At 40.4% G+C, this 14,065-nt stretch overlaps 1 protein-coding gene across 1 annotated transcript; it reads left to right on the forward strand.

Annotated features, from left to right (window-relative positions):
- The first annotated feature begins 1,817 nt into the window (after nucleotides 1-1,817).
- On the forward strand, nucleotides 1,818-9,928 carry LOC119729023 (rho GTPase-activating protein gacK-like). Its single transcript, XM_038201506.1, has 6 exons — nucleotides 1,818-2,091; nucleotides 4,120-4,553; nucleotides 4,904-5,055; nucleotides 6,816-7,185; nucleotides 8,308-8,378; nucleotides 8,783-9,928. The coding sequence occupies exons 1-6, from the start codon at nucleotides 2,027-2,029 to the stop codon at nucleotides 9,077-9,079; spliced, it is 1,389 nt and encodes a 462-aa protein (XP_038057434.1). The 5' UTR covers nucleotides 1,818-2,026; the 3' UTR covers nucleotides 9,080-9,928.
- Nucleotides 9,929-14,065: the final 4,137 nt, after the last annotated feature.

The raw sequence follows: 14,065 nt of genomic DNA on the forward strand, positions 1-14,065 counted from the left end.
GAAGTCAGATAAATAAAGCGTTCCACTGGGGGTCAAGTTTCATTTGCCAGCCTGAGCACTATTTATAATATTCTGGCTGGAAATCGGTAACGAAAATATTATGTTAATGGAGGAGAACTGCGCGGAATCGCTGGAAAAGCACACGGATGATTTGCCGGGTGGGGTGGGGGGGGGGGGGAGTCATGACTTCTTCGTTTGGGTTATTCGGTTGGAAATCGATTTAATTTTAGTTCTTTGGAGGACAAGCTCATGAGAACATTGTACATGCAAAATGTGAACTACACGTGAACGTGACAGGAAACATGGTTGTGAATGTGATTTATGGCAGACGTCTGGAGTTAAGACAGTTTGGTATGGAGATGCAATTTCCGTCTGTATTTCCTTCCGTCCATATTTTGCCAGCCAGCTCACACCATGAAATAGAAGTTCATTAATTCTTCCATACATTGCTGCAGCTGTGAAAATCAAATGAATGAAAAACAAAATCTAAGTCAAGATGTTTACCTGTTTCTTGCTAGCTGTATATCATCCCAAGAGAGCTTATAGGAATGTATTGTAGGCCAGATGAACAGGGGTAATAATAACGTAGTGTTTTGAAATGTCTATATACAATATTATATTAAATGGCATATAGAATGCAAAACCTTTGCTCAAAAAGTCGTTCAGACAAAAACATTATAGAGACACAAATGATTAAAACAGGCAGCCTGATTCAGGCTTATCCCTCAGAATATCGATCAAATATTTTTTTTTTTAGTGGGCCTCGATAATACCAAGAAAAGGCATGCAGGAAGTGCATATAGTTCAACTTCAAAAGGACTCTTAATACAAGAAATAAGACTTAGAAAGTGATTTAAACAGATCGAGCTTAATATTGATGAAGCTCTTGAAGGACCGTGGGTTAAAGTGGGAAGCACGAGTGTGGTTGGGCGTTCCACGGTTTCTTTCGAAATTAATTTTATTAGAAAATGTAAAGTTGACTGTGAGTGCTTTTAAAACATATAATATTATTGCTGTTTTAGCAGCGGCAACACATTTAATGTCTCTTTAAGCTTCACCGGAAAAAGGTGATGCAAACCCATAAACACGACCCCGTCCGGTGCACATTCACCGCAACAACTTCTTGATGAAATTTTCTAATACCAACAGAGATCTTCTTTGTACATGCAATTTTGACTTCCTGTGTAAATGTTCTGTCAAAAGATCCCATTGTTCGCGGTCATCAAATTCCCTTTTCATAATAATGAAAACTTCATCCATGATGATTTCTAAACCATGTGCACGGCTAATTGAATCGGTTGTTGACCAAATACTCATCGCAGCCACAAAATGGGTTTAACAGGCGTGGGCATATAGACTTCTGTGAAACTACACAGTAAGTGGTCCTGTTGTTCATAATCTGTGTTCCTTAATGATATTCACATCCCTAGATGTATTTTCCAGAACACTCGCGCTCATTAAACTTCAAGATCTGTTTGGATGATTTTCATATCGGAAATAAGTTAAACCATGGTTAAACAAGGACAGTATTGCTCACGGGTACGGTGACATATTCTACTATTTGTGGCCAATTTCAGTTGAAGGTTGGTTGGTTTTTTTTCCTTTATTGGATTTCATACTTTCAGAAATATTTGAAACATTTTTGCGAATCGTATGTTTTGAGTTCTCAGAAGTACTCTCAAAAGGTTTCACACCTAGGTCGAAACCCCTCTGGGAAACGAAGAGCCAACGTAAGCTTGTCACCCAAACACTTCCGCGCACGCGCCACACGAGTAACAATGGGTGCGTGTGGTAATATAATCACGGCTGATTTATAGCCAGTGTCAACAGTCTGTCATCCAAGCTAGCTATAAGAGCCGCGCTGCGACTGGGGTCCAGCTCACAACCCACTGAGCTGAAGCACGGAACGCACGCACAAGAACTCGGCTAGAATCGGAACTAAGTGGCAGCTTACTTTGGAAGTGTGCAGCAAGAAAATTTCTAAACGTTGGTGACAGAGACTATTACATTCAACTTTTATCTAAGGATGGATCCTCGAGGAAACACGCGATTTAACGCGAGACTACGGCTCCCACTACGCCACAAGAAAAGGTAAGTTGAAAAGCTGAATCGGATCATTTTCGGTTAAGGTTGGAGAACTTGAAGTTTGAGAGAATGCCAAGATTTAATGCATAGTCTGGAAAACTGAAACTACCAACTCTATATATTCATTGTTTCAAAATTTAACAGAAACATTGGTTGAAGTGCCTAAGTTAGCTTCAACAAGTCAAATTTGTTTTGTAGAATCGGAATTCATCATATTCAACGAAGGCGATTACATGTTCTGTTGCAATAATTTGTGTGATTTTGTTTTTAAAAAAATTGAACTTAAGTTACAGGCCATGGACTATGAAATTTCTTTATGATGCATGGGCTATTCGCATTCTGTTACTTTTGTTTTTTTTTACTTCGGGTAAAGTAGCAATATATTAAATACAGATTGTCATATAATTTTAAAATGTTCAAAAAATATCAATATGAGTTTAGCCTAAATCCTGTCCATTCATTCGTATACATTAATTATTTAACTTCACTGCATTTCATGCATCTTTAACATGTTGTTATGCAATTTGTTAATTGGGCTTTCCCAAAATCACGATTTAAGTGGCGCATGTGTTATCCACGGCAACAAGCAAAATCCTGTTTCTACCCTTTTCTCTCTTATTTTTCCTACTTTCCTGTTACAAAACGAGAGCTATAGTCCCCCCTTCTTTATCCGCACCCTGAAACCCTGACCACTTACTAGCTGGACCGTAAAAAACAAGATGACAACATCGCTGAACATCCCAAACCGTGACTCACCGGCGAAGTTCTTTACATCTTTCCGATCAGGTGCAAACACGCATGGACAGTAACAACATGGAGGAATTTTTATTCCTTCGTGGTCACATAAAAACCGCACTATTTGTAGACTGCCCAATACATTGCGTAGTTACTATGGTCAAAATGGTATCATCGTTGTATCATCATCTGGCTAGTGTTTACTCAAATGTTAAAGAAGTAAAAACGCTCGTCGAAACAAGCCTATAGGCCTAATGTCTTTCTTATTCGAAAAAAAGGAGGTCATTTTATGTTATTATGCTGTCCCGTACGCCGCTCCATAAGTGCCATACCACTCATGCCTGACTTTCCACAACATGTACATGTATGTCAACATGACTTGATAAGTTATCTCGGTATCTAAATAGACCGCTTGCAGACGCGTTCGATAATCGACGCGCGAAGGCGCGCGACGCCATGTTGTGGGTCAAGCGCATATCTATCCATGCACATTTTGTCCCACAACATGGCGTCGTGCACCTTCGCGCGACAATTATCGAACGCGTCTGCAAGCGGTCTATAAGTGGTATGGCACCCATGGAGCACCGTAACATTGAGATACAGTGATGAAATTCATACGTTCGTGAGACCTTAGCCGACACGAAGGAAATTGGAAGCTGAACAAGCTCCAACCCAATTTCCCGCCTCCGAATCGTCCAGGGGAAAAGCTGACCAACTTCCAAATGGGATAACAAAGTTCACGCATTACTCACAAGTCATTCTTGAATTTATTAAGGAGGTTGACATTGACGAATGATGTTTTTATTGGGTGCTAAATGCCACGTTGCATACGGAACGTTGGCATGCAACCTATAACGTCAACCCGCCATGGTTGGCGTGCAACGCCAATAACGTTCAGCTAGAATGAATAATGATTATAACTATAATGTTAATTGGTTTATATTATTAAAAAAAACAAAAAAAACACACACAAAAAAACAGAAAGGTCTTGCGAAGCGATGTGCAAGTAGTTTCACGCTTGGAACTGTTTTGGGAAACTTGTGCTTCGTTGATTTGCGCTGTGTATGATAAAGAGAGAGCGCAAGCAAGTGAAAAATTGAAAAGGATATCAGCATAAGAAATACAAGGGATTATGTTCCACAAAGGAAAGGTTAAGCCAAGCAGCCTTCTGCTTACCAGCGTATAGACGTCTGAACACTCGACCACTGTAAACTTGAATGTGTACTTGGCTTGACTTATGTTTGACCCGACTATTCTGCAAAATGCCAATGTAACCTGATTGTGTGCTTGCCTTCACAGGAGGCCACTGGCACAAACCGTTCCAGACCTCGACCATGAGCCGCCCCCTTCTTACAGCGAGTGCTCCGCCTACTTCTACGCGCCCCCTTCCTACGAAGAGTCCGTTAGTGGTGGCAGCGCCCGCAGCGGCGGAAGACCCGTCGAGCGGCGACACAGCGTCAACCGGATGAGCTGGGGCAGCGACACATCGACGTCGTCGTCAGAATCCTCCTCCTCCGCCCACTCAACGGCATCTGCCACGCCCACCTCTTCGTCGTCCTCCTCCTCCCACATTACCCCCACGGCTCCGCCCGGGCCATCACCGCCCTTGGCAACCTCGTGCGCGACGTCATCTTCCGCGCTTTCGCTGTGGTTGTCGTCGGTATCGTCAACCTTGAGCTCACCAAGGAGTGTCGAGAATCTTTCAGGACTCAGGCACAGGTGTGCGAGTTCAGGTAAGAAAAAAAACCTTGGAAAGAGGAAGGAGGGGGACTGTTTTGAGACTATCGAATCAAAATGGCTGACTCGGGTGTTAATCTCTATTGGAGACTGTCCTCTCAAATACAAACTTGAAATTTGGCTCTCGGAGCAACACACGCTGCCAGCAACATAACTGTAACAAATCGGTTCATTATACGTTAACTTTCTACCTCGGTTTTAATATTAAATTACCGCCCCCCCCCCAAAAAAAAAAAAAAAAAAAACAAGCAACGTTTACAATATTGTTATTGAACGCAACCTTGTTGATTTAACTTTACAATTATCTGAGAGTAAATATAATAATAATAATTGTTGTTCTTTTTAGACTCCATCGTCAGCACGTCAGTTTCGTCATCCCCTGACGTCATCACCAGAATCCAGCCGCGCTTGCGCAGTTGGACGCAGTGCGTGCGATGGGTGATCCAGTACACGCTGGAAGGGAACTTCAAATCCACAGTGGCGCACTTCCAATGTCTCGTGAGTGTTCATGGTCACAAAAATTGAAATTTAATATTCCTAATCACTCTAACACAATTCAAGTTTGACACACCATTTAGGCCTATATTGCACACACTTAAAAAACGTGAGACAAAAGGCAGGCCTATAAAGCTGACCCCTATTTATAAGCGCATAAACAAAACATTATATTCAATTGATTCGGAATTGCTATACACCAGGAAGTATTTTCATGCATCTGGTCTGCACGATTGGCCAGATTTTGCCCATTCACTGGCGTTGTCATATACAATAGCACTGCCCGGCTCCCAGTCGGGGAGTCAGTCAGTCAGTCAGTAAGTGAGATAGGTATAGGAAGAGGGCACCAGGCCGAAGTTCTAACGCTAAGAAACAGGTTGTTTTTACGCCTATTATTATCTTGCACGAAGATAATCTCACAGAATCTCAATCAATCCAAACATAAGACATTGATCGAGCAAAGACAAAAACTGTGACAGAAAAATGGGACGTTTCACACAAGAATATGACAGCTTAAAATTAATGGTTTAACGAGTGGTGAATTCATGTAACCAGGTCGCATATCCTCTGATGCGGAAGCCCAAATTAAAACTGACTCCATGAATTTCATTGAGTACAGCACTTGAGGTTTCGGAAGGGATCAATTTCAGCAGACCATTTACTCAAAAGTGCTCCACTCTGTGAGTTTTACTACATACATGCTTCAAAAGGGAGGTAATATCCACCGACAGTGTTCCTGCTGTGCAGCGGGGAAGTGTCATGGCGGAACCGGAGAGTTACCTCAATTTTCCCCGGGAGGATGTGGTCGTTTATCGCGGTGTTGTTCCTCTCATTGGAGAGGGGGAAGTAACTTCATGTTACTTCCCTGGATTATTACACAAGGTCAATGTCTACTGTGGGATATACATAAAATGTCGTTACGGATCACGATGGCTCTTTAATTGTAGGCATTCAGTGCATGTATTGTACGTGTACAGTATTTAGGCAGTGTATTATACAACATGTGAAAGTGGAAAGGACAGAGAAGCCAGTTTAATACTGCACAATGGGCGGACGTGGTATGGGCGTGGCGATGTGTCATGCTATAGGCAGGCTTATCGCAGCTGTGTATTGTGACCGGCAATGTGTTTATGTAAGATAGCTGTTGGACTTCCACGACAACACTTTCCGGGCCACAACTCGCAACAATTTTATTAGAAATTTTGTAAAAAATCTAAGAGATAATATTCCAAAAAAGGTGAAATTACTTTACGCAAGTTTTTTCCACAACAAAACCATTGCTTCTGCGTCAGTTGTGGTGCAAAGCAACTTTATACAAGGCAGTCTATTTACACAACTCAGATATGATTAAAAAAAATGATAATGTGAAAGAAATGATGAAAACAAATGAGCTATAGAAGTTTCACTGGAGAGCTGTAGATCATTACGCGAATTTTACAGCAACGATTGTCTTCAACATGAATTTATTGTGATTTTAAGCTAATTTTCTAAATGTCTTGGTTTTCTAGTCGCGCGGAGAAACTCGACCAATAAGGGACAGGTTGAATATAAAAACCTTGCTGTTAAGATACACTCCCTTTCTTATATCGAATCGTTGCCCGTAAATTACGTCAATGAAAAAAATAAAAGTAAAAAAAAAAAAAACAATTAGAGTGCAGTTTTCTTCCATAAATCGTTTGCAGGGGAATCTATAGACTCCGTGATTTACGTTGCTCAGTTTTAAAAACAGGTTCGTTCTTGAGTTTGTGTGGCTTTGATTTCAGGTAAACGAAGGTCTGCGCGTTTGTCGACAGCACGAGTCAGACACCGAAGCCTACCCCATCCGTCTCGCCTCCCTCCGCGTCCCCAGACCCACGGTACTCAGTCTCAAGACCTGGATCGAGTTCATCCTCTGCGTGGGGTTCAAATTCTCCCAAAGTCACGTCAACAACTTCAACCACAACAACAACAACAACAGTGATGATGCTGGTCATCAGTACAACTTCTTGGCCAGAATCTTGGAGAATGCAAACAACAACAACAACAACAACGGCAATACTGGGGACGAATTGGGAGAGTTGTGCGTGATCGTACCACGTGGTCTGGCACCTCGACGACTGATGAAACACCGCGATGTCTTGACCGGCTTGCTTGGTAAGAAACTCTACCGTCATTTCCATGTTAAAGTCCAGCCCTCTGACGAAATTTAGTAACACATGTCTTCAGAGAAATTTTATAATAATTAAAAAGAAAATGGCAAAGTTTCGTGAATTTTGGTTGGTGCATTTTGTTTTATAAACGTAATGTCACATGACGTAATTTGTTTAATTCGAGGCGTCACCAGTACCCCTTATTATTGGCAAAAATTATGACTCAGTTGTGATACACGCAATGTTTTAAATCGAATTCTGATTTTTTTTTCCGGTCATCCGGGTTTGGGGTTTGAAATTTAATGAAATTTATGAAAAAATAAACAATCAGGGATCCCCGGCGAATGAGTCACTTCGGGATTTTCCTCCGCTGATTTCTCTTTCCGTAAACAACCAAAAAGATAACCCAACAATTCTTGAAAAAAAGAACTTTGGCTGCTTCCCAAACCTACGACTAGTCCCTATATTCAGAATCCGAAATGTACAAGTCTCTTTATAGCGGCTAGAGAATGAGTCAGTCAATCTTTTTGCGGCCAAGTCGGTCTTGTCTCGTTCAGTGTATAACAGCGTGTATCCGGTCTAGTCACGGACTACCTAGACTTGTAAACTATCCATTTTAACTCACGACACTGACAACAAGTTTTGCGTCCTAAAGTACATGGACTTCAGGGAAGATGATTCATAATTGGCCACGACTGTCAACTGTTTATCAACAAAATAAGACCGCAGGTCACTGCACGCGGACCCGCAATCTAATGTGGGGGATACTTTGTTGTAGTAGTCCAAAACGCGGGCACTATTATGTCAGCACCAAAACAGAGAAAACACAAAACTTGTCATGCAGTAAGAAATATTTATCCGTCAAGTTTTTAAAACTGAAACCAGTATTTAGTTTCTAAAACTGAAACGTTTATCATGTTGAGGGTACCCTCATTTTGAAATGGTACTGTCCCCGCACATGTTTTTTTTTCCCAAGCGAGGAATTCTAGGGGATTTCTCGAAAGTAATGAACTTTAATCTAATAAAATGTCAATATGACGTCATCTTTATCGAAATCAATAATGCCACTTAAGTTTTCAGAGATATGTCTTAAATTTGATGTCATAAATATCTTTATCGTTTTCAGAACTTCCTTACAACGCTATTAAGACAGCGGCCAACATGTCGAGGACAGAAACGGAGCGAATTATTGCCCTTGTAAGTAGATATTTGAGAAATAACAACGGCGAAAAAAAGAATAATTATCGTCTATTCATTAATTCCTTAAGGCTAGATTGGTATTCCTATCCAACTACGCATGCGCACATTCAAAACAGCTCACAAAACAGCTGTAAAAAAAAATGAAACATGTTTATACATTATTTTCTGAGCAATGAAAAATCATGGAAGTGCCTTTACTTCCATTTTAACTTCACCCTCTAAAGATTTTGTGCGCATACGGGCGATTACTTTCGTCCACAGTCTTGTGCGCATGCGCGCTGTATGCGCGTGTGCATTTGTAACTTTGTTTTAGCTTATGTTAATATCACACAATAAAAATTCCTTTTAAAAGGTAAAACTATAACCTACCGGACACTTTTCCAATCTTCGTGTACTTGCAGTTGACACCTCTCATCCAGTCCTCTCATGACACCTCGTCACCTACTGCAAACCACGCCCCTTCCTGGCACCACGCCCAGTCCGGAGACCACGCCCTGTCTCTAGACCACGCCCTGGTCCGGTCCGTCTGGGACGTGCACCGCCGCCCGGGTTTCCTCCTCCAGTCCCTGGGCTTCACCGTGTCTCGTCGCGGGGGCGGCGAGGCCGGCGGGAGATGCCTGACGGTACCCGCGGGCGAGGCGGCGACGCGACGGTTCCAACTGGCCAAGGATATCTTGGAAATGTTCCTCCGAACCTGACTTTCCGAAGTTCTAGATCCTCATACTGTGCCAAATAAGACTAACTTGATTCCCTCATCTAACGTATGATTAAAGTAAACTGTATTTTAAAAGGGAGAAAACAGATTTTCTAAAAAATCGTAATCTACAATCTTCCAAAACATTTATGGTTTCCACTTTTTTGCTACTACTAGCGATATAAATTGATAATTGCAAGGAGGCGCAGGACGCTTCTTTTATTAATCAAAGTTTTAATTTATCTAATTTGCTACTTATTTTTGGCCGATGCCTCATTGGAAAATTAAAACTATTATCTGATGTTAAATACAGAACTTGAGTTTGAAAACTTACCGTTTCGGGCCGCACACTCAAACAGCACGTGATAGCACCAATAGACTAATTACCTATTTAATCAAGGGCTGGCTCGTTCAACAAAACGTGAAAGTGGTTGCTTTTTCAGAAACGCGCAGGATCGTGCATTTTGGCAAAGCTTGGTGCCACATTTTTAACACAGTTTCACACACAAACGGTGCCCTATAAGTGCCTTTATGTATAGGCCTAAAATAAATCGATTATTTTGCAATGGAATAAATGATAACAATGTAATCAAAAACATAAACAAGTTCGCAAATTATCTATTACAAATAAAATTTAATTGCTTTTTTTTTACTGAATTGCTATGCTAGTTATTTTATTAAATCAATTGCATATGTACTGTCGACACTTGAAAACTTGTCTACAGCATGCGTTTCGTAATTAGCAATTTGAAACAGTTGAATTCATGTATATTTATTTAAAATGTAAGGCTGAAGCAAATAAAAAAAGATCAAGTTCTTAATAAATTTGGAAACTTTCCTTGTTTTATGTTTATTATTGTGTTTAGGGATGATTTGTTTTTTATTAGGCAATGGTAATCATACATATAAATTTCGTTTTAATATGCTTCAGGACTCAGTAACTCGGTTATGCCCTCACGTACATAATATCCACGAAAACAGAAAACGGCCGTGCACTTCCGATCGGAAATTTGATTGGTTGAGATGTGGGAGTACGACGCGTACTTCCGTGTGTGATTGGTCATGTCGAGTACATGTATGCGCAAACGCAGAACGCGCGAGTGCCCGTGGCAATTTCCAAAATCTCGGATTTCTTTCTTTACAGCTGTGGCTTCATATCGGACCGCAGAATCATAATAACGAGGATAACGCAAGACGCCGACGTGAAGCCGTGGTTTGCTGAACACCAAAGCTTGTGCATGTGCAGTAAATATTCAAATCAGTTGATCCAAGGTCAAAGTTCACCAAGGCGATGCTATGACGTCATTAATGACGTGTGTAAACTACAAAGAGTTCAGTAACCACTTCAGAGACACAAATTAAGACACTAGAAACACCACTCTCTCTCCGAACAAATTATTATTTTTTAACACATGCATTTTTTCGGCACAAAATGTAAAATCACATGGATATTTTCTTTTTCTGTAACATGGTTGGCAAAACGTAAGAAACCAAACAAAACACGCTTGATATAAACCAACACAACAGGGTATAAATGGCCTGGAAAACTTATTACTGAGTGGAATTATATATATACACAGAAAATAATATATATTGCGTGGCACTGTACACAAAGCAACTTGCCAGTATCGTACAACTAACAGTATGTGACAAAGACAAAAACAAATGCATAAACAAAATTCCTTTTTTTTATAATTATGTTCTTTGGAGGGTTAAGTTATTTTTTTATGTCAAATTCGACAGGTTCCATCAATACATCTATAATCTTGCAACTGCCATGTTTTTCCATTTTGTAATCGCACGAGAAACCATTTATAGCTAACATACACGGACCTCTAACTGTTGAGCTCAAAACCACACTGAAAATACCTATCGATACTGGTCATGATGTAAAACACAAACGACATCGAAACTTTGTACAAAATACGATTCGCCAAATCTACAGTCGAACCGTTAACATTTGGATTTCTGGTGCATAGCATGCGGGCAATATTATTTTGTTGTGATCGCTTATCTAAGTGAACAATTCAAAACTAAACCCGTGGTGTACTGAGAAATTAATGTTAGGAACCCACTATACCCAAACCCTATGTCTACCGATGACTGATTTTTATTTCGGATCTCTGCACACATGGCATCTAGGGTTCACCATGCTTTGTCTGAGTGTCAGTTCCCTGGTAACCTTCACATTTCATAGGAAATGAGGTGAATGGTTAATGGGAACCAGCCACATGTTGCCCCCACAGTACTAGGTGAATATTTCACTCATACCCACTGATTTCATCAAAAACAGGGCGCTGGGAAGGGCTAATATCTTCAATTTGTGACACAGGTCCCCATTCTGTGCGCGCGTGACGTGCGTGCTGAATGTACGTCCATTGATTAAGGCCACAAGTTTCCCACAATGCTTTGCAACACCTCTGGTTCCTTCACAGAATCTTTTCAAAGAGATTAGCCCTTCCCAGCGCTCTGTATGGGGCTGTGGATACAAGCGAAGGTGAATATCAACTTTTCTTCAATCACGCTTGCGTTACAGTAGACACTGCACTGGGAAAAAACACGAACCATCTCCAAAGAAAATACATCTTTCATTACATGTTATATGGCCACCCCTATCTTTGGAAGAGCAATACATCAAGAAATAATACAATGGAAACGAATGGCCGATATCAAATATTCCATTCAACATTAAATTTTAGCCATGCAAAATTATACAACTTGCAAATTTCATTGTAAAAATGTATGTGTTCTTCGGTTATCTGTAACTAATGTTTACAACAAACGATAAATAATTGAATAGAGCTGCCATACCACTTAAGAACAATGCTGTCCCTTTGTGATCATATGATTCATTTTTAAGAGGTTGAATAAATTGTGTTACTACACCTCATTACATATTCATGATCGAGAGCCAAATTCTCACTGGTCCACTTGCCATCACGTGCCAGTCCTTACTTTTGGTGTTTACCGAAGCGTGCACTCGAGTTTTCACGCACAGGGTAAATACACATGCATAGTGCGCATGCGCTTTACGAAGCAATCGTGGTGGGGCTATCTCAGAGGTGTAGTACGCACGCGCGAACATCGCCCTCGCTACACATGAAACTAAAAAAGTTGTCCACAATGCGGTAGAAACTCTTAGAAGCTACTGTATTGCAAAAAGCTAAACTTTTTTGAGGTTGAGCAATATTCTTCTGGAGAGCTGGCCAAGTTGCTCTGAAGATTTTATGCGGAGGTGCGTATACCGCAACGGGAAAATTCGGCAACGGAATATGTATATGTATGAGGTATAGTAACACAAATATAACATGGTTTATTTCGGGCGATAGTCGATATTAGCTCCCCTCAGTATTGGAAGTTGACAAACTAGTTCCCGAGGCAAATAGTTTGTTAACTTCCAATATCGAGGGGAGCTAATATCGACTATCCACCCTCAAACCATGCTATATTTGTATATTTTCAAGTTAAGTAGGCAGGCAGGCATTATCCAGCATTCTAAATACATGTTTACGATGGTTATGATTCTATTATCTTAAACACTTTAAAGATAACACGAAACATAATGAAGTGTCGGCATTTATAAGGTAAGCCACAAATGTATACATGCATTAACATATTTCTTTAGATTTTTAAATCTAAAGACCAGAGATATCTTCAAGTTTTGACGGTTTCTTAATCTTCTCTGTATTCAAATTACTCTATTGCAGTTGCCATTTTTATATTTTAAAAGTTAAAATGCTACTTTGTGACAACTTGCAATTTCTTCATGACAGATGGAAAATGGTTGTGTTAAATAAATGTTATTTTCTTCAACATTGCTCTGAAAAATTAATTCGCTGTTTTGTTTTTTAAAATAGATAACGACCGATTGCATCATTTACCTACAAGTGTCATTAACTGTTGTTGTTGTTATTAATGGCGCAAGTTGAAAGCGAATATTATTTTTTTCAATCTCTTAATACTGTACAATTACATTATGACCACTTTGTGTTTTGCTTTGAAATTTTGTCGTTAGTGCCCACTTAAATATTTACAATGTCAATTTTAGGGACTTGATGATATTAGCGGCTATCCAGTCAAAACAAAATTTGACAATTTTCTTCCGGTGCAGAGAGCAGTTTCATATATTACTGCTTAAAAAAAACTGTATTGATATGTACTTACCATTCCCCTTGCATTTTTATAGTGAGTTTAAAAAATACCCCAGCATTTCAAAGTATTATAACAACTCCGTGGAAAAATGGCCCCAGATCTCACTATAAGTAAACATGGTGTCTGTTTTGGGTCTCGGACTAAGTCTGGATTGGTTGTTTCAAGGCTACGGCTACATATTTTTTACACTTTCTTCTGCACTTCTAGCCATAGCCCGAACAGCCATTTCAGACCAAGGGCTCAGTTTGAGACACTGGTCAGGGTCCAACTTCTTGGCTCTGCTTACCGTTAGCGAAAATTCCCTGCTTACTATAGCCACAAATTCCGTGCTTATGATACTTGTATTTCACAGATTAGCGAGGAATTTTTGTTTGTGCGCATGCGTAGGCCTACTTCCCTTTAACTAAGGATTCTGTGCTTACATGGGCCCAATTTCACGGCGCTGCTTAACAATTAGCAGCAAAGTTGTGCTTAGCATAGCAGAAAAACGTGCTAACCTTAAGCACTATTTCACTGCGTGGATGTGCTGACGGTTGAAGGTGCATGGAGATTTCTATTGTTACGTCACTAAGTTAAGCAAATTTGTCCTCCGAAGTAAGCTTGCCTTTTGCTGTGCTTATGCTTACGGTCTCCTTGAAATAGACGGCGGCTCTGTTAGCAGAAAATTGTGTGCTTAGCAGCGCCGTGAAATTGGCCCCGGGTTAGCACAGAATTTTTTTCTGCTAGCGCGGTTAGCACAAAATGGTGATCGTAAGCACGGAATTCTGTTGTTAGCAGAGCCATGAAATCAGGCCCAGTTTGATAGTTGGGTCTGGACACCACACTATGAGACAGTTGA

Source organism: Patiria miniata, unplaced genomic scaffold (assembly GCF_015706575.1).
Source record: "Patiria miniata isolate m_02_andy unplaced genomic scaffold, ASM1570657v1 HiC_scaffold_20, whole genome shotgun sequence".
In the NCBI taxonomy this organism is placed as follows: Eukaryota; Metazoa; Echinodermata; class Asteroidea; order Valvatida; family Asterinidae; genus Patiria; species Patiria miniata.

Coding starts and splice junctions, on each gene's coding strand:
- LOC119729023 (XM_038201506.1), top strand. CDS start 2,027: ATGGATCCTCGAGGAAACACGCGATTTAACGCGAGACTACGGCTCCCA. Junction 4,554..4,903: donor GCACAGGTGTGCGAGTTCAG/GTAAGAAAAAAA, acceptor TGTTCTTTTTAG/ACTCCATCGTCAGCACGTCA. Junction 8,379..8,782: donor CGGAGCGAATTATTGCCCTT/GTAAGTAGATAT, acceptor GTGTACTTGCAG/TTGACACCTCTCATCCAGTC.